Here is a 22,907-nt window from a genome sequence, read left to right on the forward strand (position 1 = left end):
CTGGCTGCTCTAATTCCAAACTAGCTCCTTGCGAATGCACCAGAGAAAGCAGCAGAAGATGGCCCAAGTTCTTGGGCCCCTGCCATGCATGTGAAAGACCCAGATGGGTTCCAGCTCCTGGCTTTGACCTGGCTTATTCCTAGGCATTGAGGCCTTTTAGGAAGTGAATGAACCAATGGAAGATCTCTGTTTCTCCCTCTCTCTGTAACTCTGCCTTTCAAAATAAATAAATAAATCTTCATTATTTTTTAAAAAATATCCCAGGTTTTTTTCTTATTATCATTTTCTCTTTTTTTTAAGACTTATTTATTTATTTGAAAGGCACAGTTACAGAGAGGCAGAGGCAGGCAGAGAGAGAGAGAGAGAGAGAGAAAGAAAGAGAGAGAGAGAGAGAGAGAGAGAGAGAGAGGTCTTCCATCCACTGATTCACTTCCCAAATGGCCACAATGGCAGGAGCTGGGCTGATCCAAAGCCAGGAGACTGGAGCTTCTTCCAGATCTCCCGCATGGGTACAGGGGCCCAAGGTCTTAGGCCATCTTCTACTGCTTTCCCAAGCCATTGCAGAGAGCTAGATCAGAAGTGAAACAACCAGGACTCAAATCAGCACCCATATGGAATGTCTGCACTACAGACAGCGGCTTTCTTTACCTGCTATGCCACAGTGCTGGTCCCAATAAATAAATCATTAAAAAAATGTTAAAATATATATAAAGTTAGCAATACGTAAGCATTTGAAATCCACTGAGAAGGTAAGGCCAGATTTTAATAATGGCTCTACCACTTACTAGCTGGTTGACCTTAGACAAGATATTTTGCAGTTGTACTCCAGTTTTCTAATCTGTAGAAATGGAATAATAACTATCATCCTCATAAGTTAATACACGCAAAGTGCTAAGGAGTACCTGGCGCAGGTAACCACTCATTCTTTTTCCCTAATAATATTGGGTAAAATGGTAATTTTAGAGTTTTAAAAAGAATCCCAATGAAACATATGATGCAATTCCTCTGCAGTTGGTATTCCCCTGCCAACAGTGTAAGGCAGTATCTCTGAGATGAATAGACATAAACTTTTACAAGAAAACCCTGCACTGTAGGATTTTTTTAAATTTTGGGTGACTTTAAAATAGCTTTAAGGAAGATACAAAGCAATAAATGGTAGCTTTAATAACCAGTACTTCCTTTTTTTCAGATCAATTTCAAGGTAAACACCAGTATATTTAATCAAATGATAAAAACAGGCAAAATTTATTTCCTACTATCTTATCCATGTATAAAGCCAGAGAAAAGTCTATATCTGGAATACTACTATAATTCAGGTCATTTACAAAATAAAGTTGGAGGAGATACAGACAAGGATAATTAAAATCACTTTGAAGGGGGCAGGTGCTATGGCGGAGCAGGTTGGGACACAGCCTACAATGCCACCATCTTCTGTGGGTGCCAGTTCGAATCTTGGCTTTGTCCTGTCGGATTCCCTGCTAATGGGCCTGGGAAAGCAGAGGAAGGTGGCCTGCCTACTTAGGCCACTTCCACCCACATGGGAGACCTGGATGAAGTTTCAGGTTCCTGGCTGTGGCTTGGTCCAGCTGGGGCCTTATAGCCATTTGGCAAGTGAACAAGCAAATGGAAGATCTTTGTCTCTCCCTCTCTCTGTAACTCTGTATTAAAACAAATAAATAAGCAAATAAATCTTTAAAAAAAAAAAGTAGTTCCAGGACAAATAAAAAGAAGCCCTACTTTCAAAGAATAAAGCAAACTAGTAAGAACCGTGTAAAAGGAAACATGCGTTAATAATATAAGTAAATGAAATGACATTTACCCTAGTCATTTTCTTCTTCTGTTATTTTTATTTTTATTTATTTGTTTGAGAGATAGAGCTACAAAGAGAGGGAGAGACAGAGGAAAAGGTCTTCCATCCCTGGTTCACTCTCTAAATCGCCGCAATGGCCAGAGCTGGGTTGATCCAATGCCAGGAGCCAGGAGCTTCTTCCGCATCTTCCAAGTGAGTGTGGGGGCCCAAGGACTTGGGCCAACTTCTACTGCTTTCCCAGGCTATAAGCAGAGAGCTGGATCAGAGGTGGAGCAGCCAGGACATGAACTGGTGCCCATATAGGATGCTGGTGCCACAGTTGGAGGCTTAGCCTATTATGCCACAGGGCCAGCCCCTACCCCAGTCATTATCAACCTTAAAACCTATTGGTGGGGCAGGTGTTAGGTCCAACAGTTAGGATGCCTGTATACCATACTGAAGCGCCTATGTTTCCATAACTGGCTCTGCTCCAGATTCCAGCTTCCTGCTAATGCAGATGCTGGGAGACGGTGATGGCTCATGTGATTGGGTTCCTGCCACCCATGTGGGAGACCTGGACTGAGTTCTTGGCTCCCAGTTAGGGGACATTTTGGGCATTTGGGGAGTGAATCAGTCAATGAGAGAACACTCTCTGTGTCTCTAAACAAATAAGTAAATAATTAATTTAAAAAGAATACTTAGGACAGGCATTTGGCACAGTAGTTAAAATGTTATTTGGGGCCGGTGCCATGGCTTAACAGGCTAATCCTCCACCTTGCGGCGCTGGCACACCGGGTTCTAGTCCCGGTTGGGGCGCCGGATTCTATCCTGGTTGCCCCTCTTCCAGGCCAGCTCTCTGCTATGGCCCGGGAAGGCAGTGGAGGATGGCCCATGTCCTTGGGCCCTGCACCCGCATGGGAGACCAGGAGAAGCACCTGGCTCCTGGCTTCGGATCAGCGAGATGCGCTGGCTGCAGCGGCCATTGGAGGGTGAACCAATGGCAAAAAGGAAGACCTTTCTCTCTGTCTCTCTCTCTCTCACTATCCACTTTGCCTGTCAAAAAAAAAAAAAAAAAAAAAAGATGCTATTTGGAATGCCTGTATCCCTTATCAGAGTGCCTGGGTTTGAGTCGTAGCTCAGTACCTGATTCTAGATTCCTGCTAATACACATCTTGAGGGGCAGCAAGTGATGGCTCAAATAGCTGGGTCTCTGCCATGCAAGTGGGAGACTTAAAGTTCCTGGTCCCCAGTTTCAGCCTGGCCCAGCTCTGGCTGTTGTAAACATTTGGGGAGTAAACCAGATAAATGGATGTCTGGATGAGTAAACTCTAAAAACAAATAAACAAACACACAAACAAAAAACCTGATTGAAAACCGTAGTTTCTTTGGTAATATTCTCAATGGATGCTGTACAGGATCCTATTTCAAGTAAATGAATCCTTAATAAAAAGTCAATGTACAGTGTAAACAGACATTTTCAATATTCATGGAGGTCAAACATGATCACGCACAAAACCACTGAAGACAAAGGATCACAAATCTAAACCCATATGGCACTAACGCTCTCACTGCAAGCATTATTGATAAGCCTTCTATTTTTTTAAACAAACAAGTATGTTTTGCACTCTGGGCTCAGAGTCAGCCTTTAAGGCTTTGGATCTGGCTAAAAAGCCCATGAGAGTTTCTTAGGCATGGAAAGCCAAGACACTGTGGCAAAAAAATGACCTAAATGAAAGATCTCTGTGAGTGAGATCCCAGTGGAAAGAATGGGCCATCAAAGAAGGAGGTACCTTTCTCTGAAGGGAGGAGAGAACTTCCATTTTGACTATGGCCTTGTCTAAATAAGATCAGGGTTTGAGAACTCAAGAGGCTTCCATAGCCTTGGCAGCTCATGACAAGAGCCTCAGGTGATTACTGACGTCATAAATAAGAGTGTCAATTGTTAAATCAACAACAGGAGTCACTGTGCACTTGCTCCCCATGTAGGATCTCTGTCCTTAATGAGTTGTACTATGCGCATTAATGTAAAACTACTACTCAAATAGTACTCTATACTTTGTGTGTCTGTGCAGGTGCAATCTGTTGAAATCTTTACTTAGTATATACTAAGTTGATCTTCTGTATATAAAGAGAATTGAAAATGAATCTTGATGAAGAATGGGATGGGAGAGGGAGTGGGAGATGGGAGGGCTGAGGGTGGGAGGGAAGTTATGGAGGGGGAAAGCCACTATAATCCAAAAGTTGTACTTTGGAAATTTATGTTTATTAAATAAAAGTTGAAAAAAAATTTTTAAAGTAAAAAAAAAAGTATGTTTAGTAGCTCCAGAAAATAGGTATTCACTGAAATTATGAAAATCTAAATTGAGGTTATATAAATAAATGATTTAACTTAATATACTTAAAGATAAAATAACAATAATAAAAAATGGCTAACAAAATAATCTAAAAATGGAAAGATCAGGAAAGGTCAAAATAGGTTAAGCAAGTGAACAGAAAGTGAAGTATTGCTTTATGTGGAAAATCTCTCTGAAAGCTTGTCAACAGTAAAAATCTATGGCACACTTAGGGAAATAATGTTTACTGCTCTTTCAGTGGAACAAATATTGTATGCCAACTCTGTGACAGTATAGGTTACAAAGATGATTTAAGACACACTTTGCCTTCAGAATAGGTAAGGCTATAGGCAATAGTTTAAAAATAAAATGAGTTTTTATGAAGTAAACTGCTAAAATATCTGAAAATGGATAGAAATGGAACACAAAGTCCTAAGTTAAAAGCACTTAGTGGAGCATCTCTAGCTCCTTTTTAGTCTGTTTTCAATATACCACATAGGAATCAGCATCAGCAAGCTAAGCTGCTGTCTGCAATGCCAGCACCCCAATCTGAGTGCTGGCTCAAGTCCCTGCTGCTCTGCTTCTGATCCAGCTCCCTGCTAATAACGTGCCTAAGAAAGCAGCAGAGGATGGCCCAAGTATTTGGGCCCCTGCTACCTACATGAGAGACCTGAATGGAGCTCTGGGTTCCTGGTTTCAGTCTGGCCTAGCTTCAGCCATGGTGGCCATCTGGGGAGTGAACCAGCATATGGAAGATCTCTCTCTCTCTCTCTCTCTCGCTCTCGCTCTCGCTCTCCTTCAAATAAATAAGCAAATATTTTAAAAAATCAAATATACCATATTCTTTTTGACACTGGATAAGAAATAAAAGGAGGGCTGAACTTGGATATTAAAGTAAGCTACTAAGACACCGAAGATTTTCTGGGCGGTCCTTTTAAAAAAAGCACATAAGTACATTTGTTTTTTGTTGTAGCAATCATTTATACACTTCTGGGAAAATGCTTCCATCTTAGCATCCAGTCAAAATTTCCCTAGACGCTACAGAACACTAGGAACAGAGCAAAGCAGCCACCAAACTACTGTGCAAATCAGAACTTCACTGGTGGGCAGAGAATTACTGTTCACACAGTGTATCAGAAAAGCAGACAGTTTGCTCTTCTGTCAAGAATGGCAGAACCAAATTCTATCCAGAGACCATTTCCCTTTTTGTGTAAATCCTTTTTTTTTTCTAGTCAAATACTGCAGTTTTTAGAAATCCATACCAACAGCTTCCTTAGTGTCCTTATTCCATTCCTTATTCCCTCTACTATTCCTTAAATTCACACAAGTTCCTGATATCTTTGTAAATCAAATGATTTTATTGCCTTCCTGCATCAAACCTCTAATTTATCTCCTAAAGGCTAAACTCAAATTCAAAAACAGAGCCTGGGCTCTTAATTTTATGACTTCTGTCTTCTTTACCAAACTTGTCTCCTCCCTTGTGGATGCCGCGAACCTTGAACTAGTCTCTAGTCAAGGCTATCTCCCATTCCTTTGTCTTTGTGAAGACTTTCTCTGACCTCTACATTCCCAAGTCATTCCCTCTTCTGGAATGCCATAGCTCCTGGCACATTCTCCTTACCACTGTGCTTACCACAGTGTACTTTTTATATTTACATGCATAAATATATATTTACAAATTATACTTTTATTTATTTATAATTATTTGCAGGACACTGTACTACACCAGTCTGCGCTGAGAGAGAGCACAAATGTTTGTTCTTTTATTTAGCATTTATTGGGAACAACTATTTGTAAAGTACTTATTTTATTAAGCAATGGGGATCAAAAAATATAAGTAAGGTATGGTCTCCAATCTAAAGAAAACAGATGTCTGGAATGCTAGTTTAACAAGTAAGAATTACAAAATAACAATTTTCAAAAGTATTAAAAACAGAGGTAAGTAAAAATGATACAATGAAAAGAATGATTAATGATGGATAGAGAAGTCTTCACATAGATGATGATGAAGCTGATGTTCAAGGATAAGAAAAGCTCTCTAGCCTATCACGGGTAAAGGCACTGCATGCAAAAGGAACTATATCTGGCAACCATAGAGCTATATCAAGAAATGGGGCAACGTAAGAATAAAGAATTCAGTGTTGTTACGCAAGGAATGTAACACATACTACAGAGGTAAGCCATGGAGTAAAATGTGGATTTTATCATGCAGGTGATAAGGAATCACTGTAAGTTTCACATGGGAGGAATGACCAGTATATTTTTATTTTAGAATGATCCCTCTGTTAACCATGTATAAGAGAAACAGAAGAAAACCTGACTAAATACAGAAAGATTGATGTTATTACTTTATTAACAGCTTAAGGAAATGACTTTAGGGACCAGCTTAGTAGCAGATAAAGCTGTGGCTGCCACTTAAAGATACCGACTGGCATCCCATATGGGCGCCAGTTTGAGTCCCAGTTGTTCCACTTCCCGCCTAGCTCCCTGCTGATGTGCCAGGGAAAGTAGTGCAGGACAGCCCAAGTCCTTGGGCCCCTGTACTCATGTGGGAGACCTGGAAGAAGCTCCTGGATTTGGTATGTCCCAGCCCTGGCTCTTGCCATTTGGGGAGTGAAAAGAAGCTAGGAGAACTCCTAGGTTTCTGGCTTTAACAAGTAAACAGGTAATGGTGCCTTCTGCAGATTAAGTGATCAAATGATAAAGAAGAGGTTGAGAGGCATGGGGAAGGAGATAGTACTCAACTTTAGACAGGAATTTGAGACATCTGTGTGAAACTGAGGTGGAGATGTCTAGTAGCAGGTAGAATAACATGACTAAGATTCAAGAGAAAGGTTGGGATTGGAGATACACAGATTTCAAAATCCATTCAGCAAACTGGCTGAAACAGACACCAAGTCAGAGAATGAGATTACTTAGGGAGCAATGTGAAGTGAGAATTGGAACCTGAAGGGAACACTAGCAATTAAATGTGGACATGGAGGGCCAGCACTGTGGCACAGCGGGTCAAACAGTTGCCTGCAGCACCAGTATCCGATATGAGTGCTGATTGGAGTCCCAGCTGCTCCACTTCCAATCCAGTGCCCTGCTAATGTGCCTGGGAAGCAGTAGAGGATGGCCCAAGTTCTTTGGCCCCTGCACCCACTTGGGAGGCCTGGACGAAGCTTTTGGCTCCTGGCTTTGGCCTGGCCATTGTGGCCATTTGGGAAATAAACCAGCAAATAAAAGATTTCTTTCTCTGCCTCTGTCTCTCCCTCTCTGTAACTCTGCCTTTCAAATAAATAAATAAGTAAATCTTTTTTTAAAACAATGTAGACATAGACAAAGACAGAAATGAAAGAGACTGAAGAGAAAGAGGTCACTTATGAGTGTGTAGTAGCACAGAAACAGAGTGGTCAATAGTGTCAACCATTACCAGATTTACAAGACTAAGACCTACCTAATTGTTTTTGAAAATTAGGAAATTAGTGACCTTACTGAGAGCATTTTCAGTGGGATTGAGATTGGTGATGAAAAGCAAGGTCCACAACCACTGGAATTTGGTGGTAAGCTGTGGACCTGCAGCAGGTTGAAGACTAAGTAGGTAGTAGGGATACTGAAAAGAGAAACAGGTTAGTTTTTTTAAATGCTAAGATGTGAAGGGCAGTGATATGAATATGTATACAGCTTGAGGAAAGCACACAGGGACAATTATAAACACAAAACAGAAAGTAACAACTGATTGAGCACACCTTCTACAAAGACAAGAAGATAAAAGATAACAAGGAAAGGGAGACTGTTTAGCCCTGAGCTAAAGAGACAGATACTTCTGGGACTGAGACGGATTACTCTAAATTTATAGGTATGGGGCTATGTACAGAGAGAATTCAAGTCTAATTGATCTGCAATTTATCTTCTACCACAATGCCTACCAGATATACTGAGAATTAATGAACAAGTAAAAAGGGGTGGAAGGAAACTCAACAAAGCAAGTAATTATTTTATAAATAATTTATTTGTTTTAAAAATGTATTTATTTTTATTTCTTTGAAAGGCAGAGTTACAGAGAGAGAGAGAGAGAGAGAGAAAGAGAAAGGAAGGGGGGGATATCTTCCATTCACTGGTTCACTCCCCATACAGCCACAATGGTCAGGGCTGTGCCAGTTAGGTCTCCTACGCAGTGGCCCAAACATTTGGGGCATCTTCTGCTGCTTTTCCCAGGAAAAGCAGGAAGCTGGATTGGAAGTAGAGCAGCCATGTCTCGAACTGAAGCCCCTATGGATGCTGGTGTCACAGGTGGTGGCTTTACCTGCTACACCACAAGGCCAGCCCCAAATAATTTCTTTCTCATTAAACTACATAAGGCTTGCCTTCAAGCTCCTTTAAAAAGTACACAATTTGCAAGGCAATAACAAAAGTTTTGTTATGTTAAGTCTCAACAGAATAAGTTGACAGCCTGAGCACAAGTTAACCTGCTGGTCAATATCAGCTAGAGATGCAGCTTGGCCTCTGTTGCTAACTTAATCTGATTGCTGCTTGCTATCTCTACTTCGTGGTCCAAACTTTAAACCTTAATCAAAGTACCTTTACTTTTCAAAGTTAGCTTTGCAAATCCTTGAGAGAAAAAATCAGGGGAGGTTAAGCCATAGCCTGCAATGTCAACATCCCATATGGATGCTAGTTTGAGTCTCAGCTGCTCCACTTCTGATCCCACTCCCTACTAATGGGCCTGGGAAAGCAATGGAGGATGGTCCAAGTCCTTGTGCCCCTGCCACTTACGTGGGAAACCTGGATGGAATTCCAGGCTCCTGATTTCCATCTGGCCAAGCCCTGGCTAAAGTAGCCACCTGAGGAGTGAACCAGCAGATGGAAGATATATCTTTGTAACTCTGCCTTTCAAATAAATAAGTAATTTTTTTTAAATAGGGCAAAATAGAAAGTTCAGCCACTCTGATAAATTACTTGAAATGTATTTCGTTTTGATAGTCTAACTCCAAACATAAGCTCCCAAATGTGATGACCTTTAACACTGAAGGTAGACTGCAAACATTTTTTAGACCAAGTTTTAAATTGTAATTAGTTGATAATACTTAAAAAGGTCAGCATCTGATGTAGCTACTATGACACCACTTGGAACACCTACGTCTCATAGCAGAGTGCTTGGGTTCAAATTTTAGCTCTGCTTCCAGTTTAAGCTTCTGCTAATGTGCACCCTGGGAGGCAGCAAGTGATATCCAAGTATTTGAGTCCCTCCCATCCACAAGGGAAACCTGGATTGAGTTCCCAGCTCCTGCCTTCATCCTGGCCTACCATGAGTGTTGTAGGCATTTGGAGTGTGAACCAGTATATGGAAGATCTTTATTAGCCTGGCTGTCTCTATCTTTGCTTAGTAACATAAGTCAATAAAAATGTTAAAAATCATTCACTGAATAAAAGCCTGAGAGAGTTTATGTAAAAATTCAATGTTCTAACCATTCTTTTTTTTTTTTTTTTAAAGATTTGTTTCTTTGAAAGTCAGCATTACACACAGAGAGGAGAGGCAGAGAGAGAGAGAGGTCTTCCATCCGATGGTTCACTACCTAATTGGTTGCAATGGCCGGAGCTGTGCCGATCCGAAGCCAGGAGCCAGGAGCTTCTTCCAGGTCTCCCACATGGACCCAGGGGCCCAAGGACTTGGGCCATCTTCACCTGCTTTCCCAGGTCATACCAGAGAGCTGGATCAGAAGAAGAGCAGCTGGGACTAGAACCGGCGCCCATATGGGATGCCGGCACTTCAGGCCAAGGCATTAACCCGCTGTGCCACAGCGCCAGCCCCTCTAACCATTCTTTTGAAAACTTTCGAAGATCTAGTTATACTGCCTACATGTTACCTTATGGTAATAACCAGCTGGAACTAAATGCAAGAGGTCTTCAAAAAGTTAAAGGAAAATGTATATGAAAAAACTATGGATTTCAAAATCTTTTTGCGCCAAACAATTTTAATGTCCCCACAAGCTTTTTGAAGTGCCCTCACAGCCCCAGCAACATCCTCCTTCCAGTCTCCTCCCATCTGTTGTGTGCCCCCCACCCCTTACCTCAGTGTTTCCCAAAAACGTGTTCCTGCAAAGTGTCAGTTTTCATTTATCAACCTACATCTAGTACACCTGACTTTTTTTCTTTTCTCTCTCTCTCTCCCTCCCTCCCCCCCCCCCCTCTTTTTTACCAGCCTGCCTACGACTGGCATTTGAATTAGTGACCCTTAAAAAAAAGAAAGTCAGTAACATAAGAACAGAGGTCTTGTTTATTTTGTACACATCTATAATCTCAGGATGTAGCTCTAAAAATCTTTGCTAAATCAATGAGTTTGTATTCCAGAGGAATGTATCTAAACATACAATCAAATCTGAAATAAAGCAGATAACTATATAAAGAACTGTCAAAGGTCAAATGAAAAGAAAATTATTTTGCTACTGTGAGTTGGCTTTTGGATAAATCTTAAAAAAAAAATCTTAAGGCCGGCGCCGCGGCTCACTAGGCTAATCCTCCACCTTGCGGCGCCGGCACACCGGGTTCTAGTCCCGGTCGGGGCACCGGATTCTGTCCCGGTTGCCCCTCTTCCAGGCCAGCTCTCTGCTGTGGCCAGGGAGTGCAGTGGAGGATGGCCCAAGTGCTTGGGCCCTGCACCCCATGGGAGACCAGGAGAAGCCCCTGGCTCCTGCCATCGGATCAGCGCGGTGCGCCGGCCGCAGCGCGCCAACCGCGGCGGCCATTGGAGGGTGAACCAACGGCAAAAGGAAGACCTTTCTCTCTGTCTCTCTCTCTCTCACTGTCCACTCTGCCTGTCAAAAATAAAAAAAAATAAAAAAAAATAAAAAAAAGAAATATGATAATAAAAAAAAAATCTTAAAAAAAAAAAGACGGTGTATGTATTTCAAAATGTTTTGCACCAAAATAATCTTAAAAAATTATTTTAATTCATGTATTTTATTTGAAAGACAGAGAGAGAGAAAGAGAGAAAGAATGAATGAATATGTTCCCATCTACTGGTTTACTTCCCAAATGTCCACAATGTCTACAGTTGGGCCAGATTCAAAGTGAGAGCTGGGAACTCAATCTGGGTTTTCCACATGGGTGGAAGGGATACAAGTACTTGAGCCATCATGCGTTACCTCCCAGGGTGAGTATTAACAGGAAACCAGAATCAGGAGTGAAACTAGGATTTGAATCCAGGAATTCATTCCAAAATGGGATGCAGGCATCTTAGAATAGCTATGCCAAATTCTTGTGCCTAAACTTAATTTTTTAAAGATTTATTTATTTGAAAGGCAGAACAAGAGACAGAAAGAGAAAAAAAATTTTTTCCACCCTCTAGTTCATTCTCTAACTGACTACAAAAGCCAGGGCTGGGACAAGCTGAAGCCAGAAGCCTGGAACTCTATCTGGCTCTCCCACTTGGGTGGCAGGAGCCCGAGTGCTTTGGACCATCATCTGCTGACTTCCAAGGTGCACTGGTAGGAAGCTGGATTGGAAGCAGAATGGCTGTAACTTGAACCAGCACTCTACTCTGGGATGCCAGCATTAAAAGTAATGGCTTTATCTTCTGTGTCACAATGCTGGTCCCCTAAACTTACCTAATTCCATTTTTCAATGAACTTTTTGAAATCCCCTCATATTTAGTAGAAAATTATAATACAGAGAACAAAAAAATTATCAGAAATATTACACTTCGAGGTAACAATCTCTAATATTTCAGTGTATACTTCGACAAACTTTTTCAGTGACTAGGAACACATGTATGGTTTAGGCTTCTTATACCTACATACATAATGTCATTTTAAAAATAGCTCTTTTCTCATCTTGGAAAAATTGAATCAAAACAGTCAATATTTACAGATATATACAACCACTATGCTAACCAGGATTACTAATCTTCCTTTTTTCAGTTATTAAAGAAGCAAACTGTTTAAAAGAACAAATGCTAAGTAAACTAACCTATAATCATACCTGAAGATAATTGTTATAAGAGGAAATACGCAGGATGTAAAGAATACAGAAGTTCAGGCTTCAGCCGTAAGCTTGTGTGACCTTAGATAAGTTGCTAAAAGGCTCTCAAGCGAGACTGCTTCATTTATAAAGCTGAAATAACAGTATTTACCTTAGATGGTCCCTAAGAGATGAAATGAGATGATGTTCCCAATGTCAGGCACATAGTATCTCATTCTGTAATAGTTATATTTACTATCATTTTGAAAATAATCAATTATACTATATCATCTTAACAGGTTAACTTAAGTGGTTGGATTAATAAGTCAGAAATGAAGTTTCTGAATACAATTGACTTAAGATTTTAAAAAACATCAAAGAAGAGTGAGAGGGCAAGCATGCCAGACAGAGAGCTCCCATCCACTTGTTTACTTCCTTAAATGCTTGCAATGGCTAGGGCTCAGCTGAGGCAAAACTTGGGAACTCAATACAGGTTTCCCGTGTGGGTGCCAGGGACCCAATTACTTGGGTCATCACTGCTGCCCTGAGGATGTACACTAGCAGGAAGCTGAAGTGAGGAGTTGGAGTCAGGCACCAAAATTCAGATATGAGATGCAGGTGTCTTAACTGATAGGCCAAATGCCTTTCTCTGAGTTAGTATTTTGAGAGAGCTGAAGCATCTATCTCACAGTACTAGATCACTTTCAAAAAATAGAATAAGAAACCTTCTTAGATGAGATTTTACATTGGTATAATTAAACTAGGAGAATAGGTGAGAAAAATCTCAATTTAATCAATAATCCGTCTTTAGAGAACTTGTCTTTTGCATAATAATCCATAAAAATTTATGAAATTTTTAAACAAGATTTACTTATTTATTTGAAAGAGTTACAGAGATAGAGAGATAGAGAGAGAGACACACACACACACACACACACAGATCTTACATCCACTGGTTCACTCCCCAAATGACTGCAATGGCTAGAGCTGGCCACTCTGAAGCCAAGAGCCAGGGGCCTCCTCTGGATCTGCCAAGTGGGTAACAGGGGCCCAAGCACTTGGGCCATCCTCTGCTGCTTTCTCAGGCACATTAGAAGGGAGCTGGATCAGAAGTGGAGCAGCTGGGACTCGAACCAGTGCCCACATGGGATGCTGGTGTTGCAGGCAATGCTTTACCCACTCCACCACAGCAGCAGTCCCCTTATGAAACATTTTTAACTGCTGGATATCTCAGTAGATGATAACTTTATATAAATTGACATTGTGTTATTACATTGTACTATAGTTATTTTAAAAATTCTCTCCAGGCCGGCACCATGATGGAGGTTAATCCTCCGCCTGCAGCACCGGCATCCCATATGGGTGCCGGTTCTAGTCCCGGCTGTTCCTCTTCCAATCCAGCTCTCTGCTATGGCCTGGGAAAGCAGTAGAGGATGGCCCAAGATCTTGGGCCCCTGTACCCATGTGGGAGACTGGGAAGAAGCACCTGGCTCCTGGCTTCAGATCAGCACACCCCCAGCCATTGCGGCCATTTGGGGAGTGAACCAACGGATGGAAGACTTTTCTCTCTGTCTCTTTCTCTCACTGTCTGTAACTCTACCTCTCAAATAAATAAATAAAATCTTTAAAAAAAATTCTCTCTACCACTGTTTTACCCTTAACTGAAGGGTAAGGGACATGTTTTATGCATTATTTTTAAAGATTTTATTTATTTATTTGAAGGTAGAGTGAACAGAGAGAGAGAGAGAGAAAGAGATCTTCCATCTGCTGGTTCACTCTCCAAATGGCCACCACAGCTGGAGTTGGTCGCCAAGCCAGGAGCCTAGACTCTACTCATTAGAATGAACTCTCCTACATGGGTGGTAGCGGCCCAGGCACTTGTGCCATCTTCCACCATCTTCAGGCACATTAGCAGGCAGCTGGATCAGAAGCAGAGCAGTCAGGACTGGAACTGGAGCTCTGATACAGGATGCTGGCATCACAGGCTGTGGCTTAACCCACTGTGCAACAATGCCAGGGACATCCTATATACTTTTGTACTTCTATCTAATACACTATATAGTTTCACATTCACTATTTATTGATTGAGGAAGTAAATGAAGAAACCAAAGTGTCTATAGCTTCAATTCCAAGAGGAATTAAATAGGGAACTAACACAGGCCTGTGCCTTGTTATCAAGATAGTAGTACCTAAATTACTTAAGCAGACTTTTTCATAATGGCTTCAGGTCCTACCCCATCAAGACTAAGTCATCTGGGTTAAGGATACAGAAGATAAAGTTTAAATTTGAGTATGCTCTGTACTGTCTCTGTCTTTGCATTCATGTCTTAATGGATTCAGAAAGCATATACATGTGCTTTTCAATTATTAATTTTTGTTATCTCCTCAGTCCTTCTAATAGAAGCGCTACATGTTAAGCTCTTCAAAGAGTGAAATGAGGTGGTACTACTAGGAAGATTTCTCAAATTCTCTCCCAAAAACAAAAGCAGAGGGCAAGGCGAGTTTAACTTACCTCTTTCTTTGCAAAGGACAAAAAGGAATTCAGCAGCAATTTGCTTGACTCCAAGGTCAACATGTGTCATGAGGCGCACCAGCTTATTTCTCACAGTTGAGCCTACTTCAGGTCGATTTGTCACATCCCTCAAAGGTGGTAAAACCTGGTGACACAAACGTAAAAACCAGCATTAATCAAGGGTACTAGAGTAAGTAAGAATGGTACTGTGCAACTGGCCAGTTTTGCAACTTTTATTGGGCTTATTTTCCTAAGAGAGGGAAAGTTTTTAAAATATAAGTATGGGTTAGCTAATAAATGAAATAAACTAAAATAATGCAACAACAACAAAAAACTGGCCTCAAATACTTTCATGCCTGTAATAGGGTTTCATTTGAATAGAAACAGCTCCACTGTACCACCATGAGTTTTTACTCATCTCAGCACCAGGAATACCTTGCCCCTATCAAAATCCACTTTTCTTTTTTGACAGGCAGAGTGGACAGCGAGAGAGAGAGACAGAGAGAAAGGTCTTCCTTTGCTGTTGGTTCATCCTCCAATGGCCACCGTAGCTGGCACGCTGCGGCTGGTGCACCGCACTGATCCGAAGCCAGGAGCCAGGTGCTTCCTCCTGGTCTCCCATGCGGGTGCAGGGCCCAAGCACTTGGGCCATCCTCCACTGCTTTCCCGGGCCACAGCAGAGAGCTGGCCTGGAAGAGGGGCAACCAGGACAGAATCCAGCACCCTGACTGGGACTAGAACTCGGTGTGCCGGCGCCACAGGCGGAGGATTAGCCTATTGAGCCGAGGCACCGGCCTAAAATCCATTTTAAAGGCTGGGTCAAGTTTCTCTTCCTTCCACAGAGGATAGCCTGAGTCATAGTGATTTTCACCTTTTATAGAGTCCAGCAGCATTTTCAGTATTTACTAAAAAAAAAAAAAAAGAAAGAAAAAAGAAATCTGTACTTATATTTTCTAGTTGTTTAATTTTACAATAAAAAATGGCTATTAAAGGTTGGGCATCCCTAATATGATATACTCCAAACTTTTTGAGGACCAATATGATATCCTAAGTGGAAAAATTAACACCAGACTTTGTGTTGTAGTCACATGTAGCTGCTCTAAAAATACTGTATAAAATTAACTTCAGGCTATGTGTATAAGATATATATGAAACATAAATGAATTTAGTTAGACTTGGGTCCCATTCCTAAGACATCTCATTATATATAAGCAAATATTACAAAATCCAAAATGTCTGAAATCTGAAATCCTTCTGGTTAATGTACTTTGGATAATACTAAGCCCGTAATTATGGAGCACTATCTATACACTAGTTGCTCTAATACACATATATTATTTATAATCCTCACAATGACCCTGCAAAGGAGGCAGTAATATCATCTTATACCTACTCTATAGACTGATCCTCTGAGGGCACCTATACCTTGCTTAGTTTGTCTGTTCCTTTGATCCCTCACTTACCTATCCAACCACCCAGACACCTCTCTCCTGGTTCTTCTCTTATCTCACTGGTGGCTCTGTCTCAGCCTCTGTTGCCAATTCTCTTTTCTCTATCTTATAAATGTTGGAATATTGAAGTGTTGAGTTCCTGGGCAATTTTTCTTCATTATTTTCACTTAAACTATTGGTGATCTCCTCTTGTTTTATGGCTCTCCACAGTCTCTACATCCTGATGACTGCCTAAATTGTATCTCTGTGTTGAATTCTTCCCTGACCTTCAGACATTTTTCTAACTGATAGGAAGAAATATACTTAGAGGATTTTATGAAGGGCTTGTTGAAAGAAGCAGACTGAAATAAGGGCAGACATTATATTCAAATGATCTCTTCTCTCTTAGATTTTTCAAGATTTTACTTTTTTGGTAAATCTATATAAAGAACAGTCAACATAATACAGTATTAACTATGCTGCCACCACCTTAACTACAGACTGATTACAGAACAAATTACAGTGTCATAAAGTCAGCTTACTAACCTTCAGGCTAGTGCTTCTGAGACAGCTGTGCATGCCAAATACCTGTGGATCTTATTAAAATATAGATTCTGGTTGACTAAACCTTGGTGGGATCCATAATAACTGCGTTTTTTTTTTTTTTTTTCAATTACTTGAAAGGAAAAGTAACGGAAAGAGAGAGAGACAGAGACAAAGAGACAATTCCTTCATCTGCTGGTTCATTTCCCAAATGCCTACAACAACTGGGGTTGGGGCAAGCCAAAGCCAGGAGCCTGGAATTCATTCCAGGCCTCCCACATTGAGGGTCCCAAGCACTTGAGCCATCATCTGTTGGTATTCAGTATGCATTAGCAGGAAGTTGGACGGGAAGCAGAGAGCCAGGACTAGAACCAGGCACACCAATATGGGATGTAGGCATCCCCAGTAGCAGCTTAACAGGCTGTGTTACTATGCCTACCCCTAGGGGAGGAATTTCTTTGTGTTTTTCACTGCTATCTTCCCAGTGCCTAACATATTATAGGTGCAACCAACAATAAATATTCTGATTGAAGGCATAATGAATTAATTCAACTTTTATTAAATGCCTTCTACATAGTTAGGCAGTATACTAGGACATGAGAACAGAAACAAACTCAAATAATAATTTGCATTGCCTATTGTGTGCCAAACCTTCTATGCACATATGATTTATCTGAGTCCATTCAAATGACATTTTTCCTTCCCTTTCTATACTGAGTTCCTACATCAGGAGGTACTGAAGACACTGGAGATATAACTATGAACAAAAATGGAAATTAACCCTCAGAAAATCGAATAACTAAAATGTTAACAGAGTCCATATTTCAGTATCTCTCTGACAGAACAGAGGCTATAACACTAGGTAGAAAATAATTACACAATAGATGCTTATTTGATTGTATCAACCATACTGATTTGATCTCCCATATCTGGAAGAACGAGATACGTTAACGAGTGATCTCATTGTGTTAACAGTACCTAGAATACATTAACAAAGATTATCACATAAAAACTCTGAAGCTGTGTTGTGTTTTCGGTTCCTTAAAACCACTTCTTAGGGGTTGGGCATTGTGGTGCAGCGAGGTAAGCTGCTACTTACATCCCATAACAGAAAGCTGGTTTGAGTACTGGCTCTTCTGCTTCTGATCCAGCTCCCTGTTAATGCACACCCTGGGAGGCAGCAGAAGATGGCTCAAGTGCATGGATCTCTGTCACCCACTTGGGAGACCTAGATTGCACTCTGGGCTCCTGGATGCAGCCTGGCCCAACCCTGGATATTTTAAGCACCTGGAGAGTGAATTAGCTCTCTCTCTCTCTCTCTCTGTCACTCTGCATTTCAAGTGAAAATTTAATAAAACCTTAAGAAATTTCTTGTTGTTATTGCTAAATATCACTCTCTGCATATGTAGAGACAAACTGCATATGTACTCCCCTCCAAATACTACCTGCTAACAATTTTTTCTTTGACATATCTTGCCCAGCTTCTCTTTGAAGTGCATGGAATACTCATCACTTTTGTAAGTCAGTCCAGACTAATACAACCTGGGTCAATAATTTCTACCATCTGTTTTCTTTCCTATATGTCCAAATACAGAATATTCAAGACCATTTTTTTAAAGCTTTATTTATTTATCTGAGAGGCAGAGTTACAGAGAGAAAGATCTTCCATCTGCTGGTTTCACTCCCCAAATGACCACAATAACTGGGGTTGGGCTACAATGAAGCCAGGAGCTTCTTCCGGGTCTCCCACATAGGTACAGAGGCCCAAGCACTTGGGCCATCCTCTGCTGTTTTCCTAGGCACACTAGTAGAGAGCTGGGTTGGAAATGGAGTAGCTAGGACTCTAACTGGCACCCATGTGGGATGCTGGCAGCGCGGCAGGTCACGGCTTTAACCCACTGACCCACAGCGCTGACCCCTCAAGATCACTTTGTGGAGTTGGATTTAATCAGGTATTCATTACAGAACACAATAATTAATTAACCATGGTTCCATTTACACTATTATCCAAACTTATCTGTTACTTTAAGATCTGCCTTTCTTGGGGGCCAGGACTGTGGTGTAGCGGGTAAGGCTGCCGCCTGCATGCGTTTGAGTCCTGGCTGCTCCACTTCCAATCCAGCTATCTGCTATGGCCTGGGAAAGCAGTAGAAGATGGCCCAAGTCCTTGGGGCCCTACACCTGCCTAGGAGACCTGGAAGAAGAAGCTCCTGGCTTCAGATCGGCACAGCTCCAGCCATTGCAGCCAACTGGGGAGTGAACCATTGGATGGAAGACCTCTCTCTCTCCCTCTCTCTGCATAACTCTTTCAAATAAATAAATAAATCTTTAAAAAATAAAAAGAAAAATATAAGCCGGCACCATGGTTCACTAAGCTAATCCTCCACCTGTGGCGCCAGTACCCCGGGTTCTAGTCCCGGTCGGGGCGCCGGATTCTGTCCCGGTTGCTCCTCTTCCAGTTCAGCTCTCTGCTGTGGCCTGGAAGTGCAGTGGAGGATGGCCCAAGTCCTTGGGCCCTGCACCCACATGGGACACCAGGAGGAAGCTTCTGGCTTTGGATCAGTGCAGCCCGCCGGCCTCAGTGGCCATTTGAGGGGTAAACCAACGGAAGGGAGACCTTTCTCTCTATCTCTCTCTCTCTAATTCTGCCTGTCCAAAAGAAAAATGTAAAACTATAGGAAACAAAGTATTTTCACTTATTATTATTATTATTCACCAAGTCCTTCAAGGAAGAATGTCTCAAAATCATCTACCATGGAAATGGCCTTAATCCATTAATTAATTAGTTTATCCTAGTCAATGATTATTCATGTTATCTCTTCTGTCAATATGCCATAGATTCTAAAGCCAGAGTCAAATTTCTTTATCAGCTTTATTTGGGTGCTATACTCATAGTAAGATGCTTACTAAATCCTGACAACAAATGTAGAGAAAGGAAATGGACCTGGTTCACGTATTAGGGGCATTCTAAATGATGATAAGTGGACAACAGGGCGAATGGTGGTACCACATACCAAAATGAGGAAAGAAGGGGAACAAATAGGTGGGGTGATAGAAAACTAAGATATTAGCTTGAGATATATCAAACTTAAGATACCTAATACATATCTAGGAGGAAGAGATGGGTAAGTATAGTTCATTACATACATCTACAGCTTAGGAACAGGCAAGGGCTGAAGACATACCTTTTTAAGCCATCAGCACACAGATGGTTTTTAAAACCATTACTCCTGAATGGCATCACTAAGGGAATAGGGACAGAGACAAGCCAGCATTGCCTTGGGGCACTCAAACATTTAGGGTTGGGAAGAGGAGGAAGATCAGCAAAGAATAGGTTCTCTATTGTGTTCTAGAAATCAAGTGAAGAAAATATTCTAGGATGAGGGAAGATTTACATCAAATGCTATTTGGAAATAAAAGGAAAAAGCTTTGAGAACTATTAGCATTGGCAAACTGGGTTGGTGACTCTGATAAACACCTCTACATTGGGATGGAATTCATGAAAATCCAATTACAGAGGAGCGGCAAGATGGCGGAATAGGAAGGGATCACACTGATAGTCCGGGAAGAGACAGTTTAATAAAAGTGGAGATACTGCAGGTTCAAGGAAGAGTAGGGGGAAGAAACAGCAGAGGAAACTCTTCAGGAACTAGTGATTCACAGTGGACCTGCGTGGAGGGCATGAGAGCCCACAGCTCGGGACACCAGCGGCAGAATCAACGCATCAGCGCTGGAAGGCAAGCGAGGTGAGCCGAACCTCAATAGCCCAAGACACCGGTGGGAAAGTAGAAAGAGGAGACTAGAGGGAACGAGGCTTGAAACCCCGTGGGGAAAAGTTCACCAGGCTAACTAGAAGAGAGAGGGGGGAAAAAAAATAAAGTGACCAGTATGGACACGAGTTTCTCTCTCTCTGCTCACCTCTCAAAGGCGAGCAAGACAAAGAGCAGGCGCCATTTTGGACATACGTCATAAGCGGCGTGACCTCAGGGCTGCACCCGCCCTCAGCCAAGCAGAAAAACCTGACTCTGGTGGGGGTGAAATAACAGGAGATTAGGACCTAGTGAATGTGTGGTGCTAATGAACTGAGACTGTGAAAAAAGAGACGGTGGGGGAGAGAACTCACGGAATTCATGTGAGTACTCTCCAGAGACGCTACAACCCAGTGGGAGACTGCAGGAGAATTGGAGCCCACACTGAGGGCAGCACAGATTCCCTGTGTGGTCCTTGGGAAAGAGCTTCCGATCTCTGCCTCCTGTGGGTATATCATTCGCCTGCTAACTACCTTCAATTCCGCTCAGCTGTGCAGAATTACTTCCCTTCTGAATCAAAAAAAAAAGAAAGAAAGAGAGCAAGGACAGTCTATTCAATAAATGGTGCTGGGAAAACTGGATTTCCACGTGCAGAAGCATGAAGTAAGACCCCTACCTTACACCTTACACAAAAATGCACTCAACATGGATTGAAGACCTAAATCTACGACCCGACACCATCAAATTATTAGAGAACATTGGAGAAACCCTGCAAGATATCAGCACCGGCAAAGACTTCTTGGAAAAGACTCTGGAGGCACAGGCAGTCAAAGGCAAAATTAACTATTGGGATTGCATTAAATTGAGAAGTTTCTGTACTGCAAAAGAAACAGTCAGGAGAGTGAAGAGGCAACCGACAGAACGGGAAAAAATATTTGCAAACTATGCAACAGATAAAGGGTTGATAACCAGAATCTACAAAGAAATCAAGAAATTCCACAACATCAAAACAAACAACCCACTAAAGAGATGGGCCAAGGACCTCAACAGACATTTTTCAAAAGAGGAAATCCAAATGACCAACAGGCACATGAAAAAATGTTCACGATCACTAGCAATCAAGGAAATGCAAATCAAAACCACAGTGAGGTTTCACCTGACCCTGGTTAGAATGGCTTACATACAGAAATCTACCAACAACAGATGCTGGAGAGGATGTGGGAAAAAAGGGACACTAACCCACTGTTGGTGGGAATGCAAACTGGTTAAGCCACTGTGGAAGTCAGTCTGGAGATTTCTCAGAAACCTGAATATAACCCTACCATTCAACCCAGCCATCCCATTCCTTTGGGAATTTACCCAAAGGAAATTAAACTGGCAAACAAAAAAGCCATCTGCACATTAATGTTTATTGCAGCTCAATTCACAATAGCTAAGACCTGGAATCAACCCAAATGCCCATCAACAGTAGACTGGATACAGAAATTATGGGACATGTACTCTATAGAATACTATACAGCAGTCAAAAACAATGAAATCCGGTCATTTGCAACAAAATGGAGGAATCTGGAAAACATTATGCTGAGTGAATTAAGCCAGTCCCAAAGGGACAAATATCATATGTTCTCCCTGATTGGCGACAACTGAGTACCAAAAGGGAAACCTGTTGAAGTGAAATGGACACTATGAGAAACAGTGACTTGATCAGCTCTTGTCCTGACTGTTGATGTACAATGCAATACTTTATCCATTATAGTATTTTTTTGTTCTAGTACTATTGGTTGAACTCTGTAATTAACACACAATTATTCTTAGTTGTTTAAATTTAACTGAAAAGTGATCCCTATTATATATAAGAGTGGGAATAAGAGAGGGAGGAGATGTACAATTGGGGACATGCTCAAGCTGACTTGCCCCAAATGGTGGAGTTAGAAACAAACCAGGGGATTCCAATACAATCCCATCAAGGTGGCATGTACCAATGCCATCTCACTAGTCCAAGTGATCAATTTCAGTTCACAATTGATCACACTGTTAGGTCTAAGAATCAAAGGGATCACACAAACAAGACTAGTGTCTGCTAATACTAACTGATAGAATAAAAAAGGGAGAGAACGATCCAACATGGGAAGCGGGATACACAGCAGACTCATAGAATGGCAGATGTCCTAAACAACACTCTGGCCTCAGAATCAGCCCTAAGGCAGTCGGATCTGGCTGAAAAACCCATGAGAGTATTTTAGGCATGGAAAGCCAAGACACTCTGGAAAAAAAAAAAAAAAAGAAGAAGAAGACCTAAATGAAAGATCTCTGTGAGTGAGATCCCAGTGGAAAGAATGGGGCCATCAAAGAAGGAGGTACCTTTCTCTGAAGGGAGGAGAGAACTTCCACTTTGACTATGACCCTATTGGAATAAGATCAAAATCGGTGAACTCAAAAAGCTTCCATAGACTTGGCAACTCATGACTAGAGCCTAGGGAGATTACTGACGCCATAAAACAAGAGTGTCAATTTGTTAAGTCAACAACAGGAGTCACTGTGTACTTACTCCTCATGTGGGATCTGTCCTTAATGTGTTGTCCAATGTGAAGTAATGCTATAACTAGTACT

General features: G+C 41.5%; 1 protein-coding gene across 8 annotated transcripts in view; it reads right to left on the reverse strand.

Annotated features, from left to right (window-relative positions):
- The window catches only part of RIC8B (RIC8 guanine nucleotide exchange factor B), a 129,311-nt gene that overhangs the window by 29,622 nt on the left and 76,782 nt on the right, over window positions 1-22,907 (reverse strand). For all 8 annotated transcript variants that reach the window (XR_009866959.1, XR_009866957.1, XR_009866956.1 and 5 more), the window contains exon 7: window positions 14,576-14,720. Coding sequence is in view for 4 of the 8 variants with exons in the window: in XM_062202975.1 (XP_062058959.1) it covers window positions 14,576-14,720 (145 nt within the window). In the remaining 4 variants the exon portion in view is untranslated. The remainder of the gene's footprint in view (window positions 1-14,575; window positions 14,721-22,907) is intronic.

Source organism: Lepus europaeus, chromosome 10 (assembly GCF_033115175.1).
Source record: "Lepus europaeus isolate LE1 chromosome 10, mLepTim1.pri, whole genome shotgun sequence".
Lineage (NCBI taxonomy): Eukaryota > Metazoa > Chordata > Mammalia > Lagomorpha > Leporidae > Lepus > Lepus europaeus.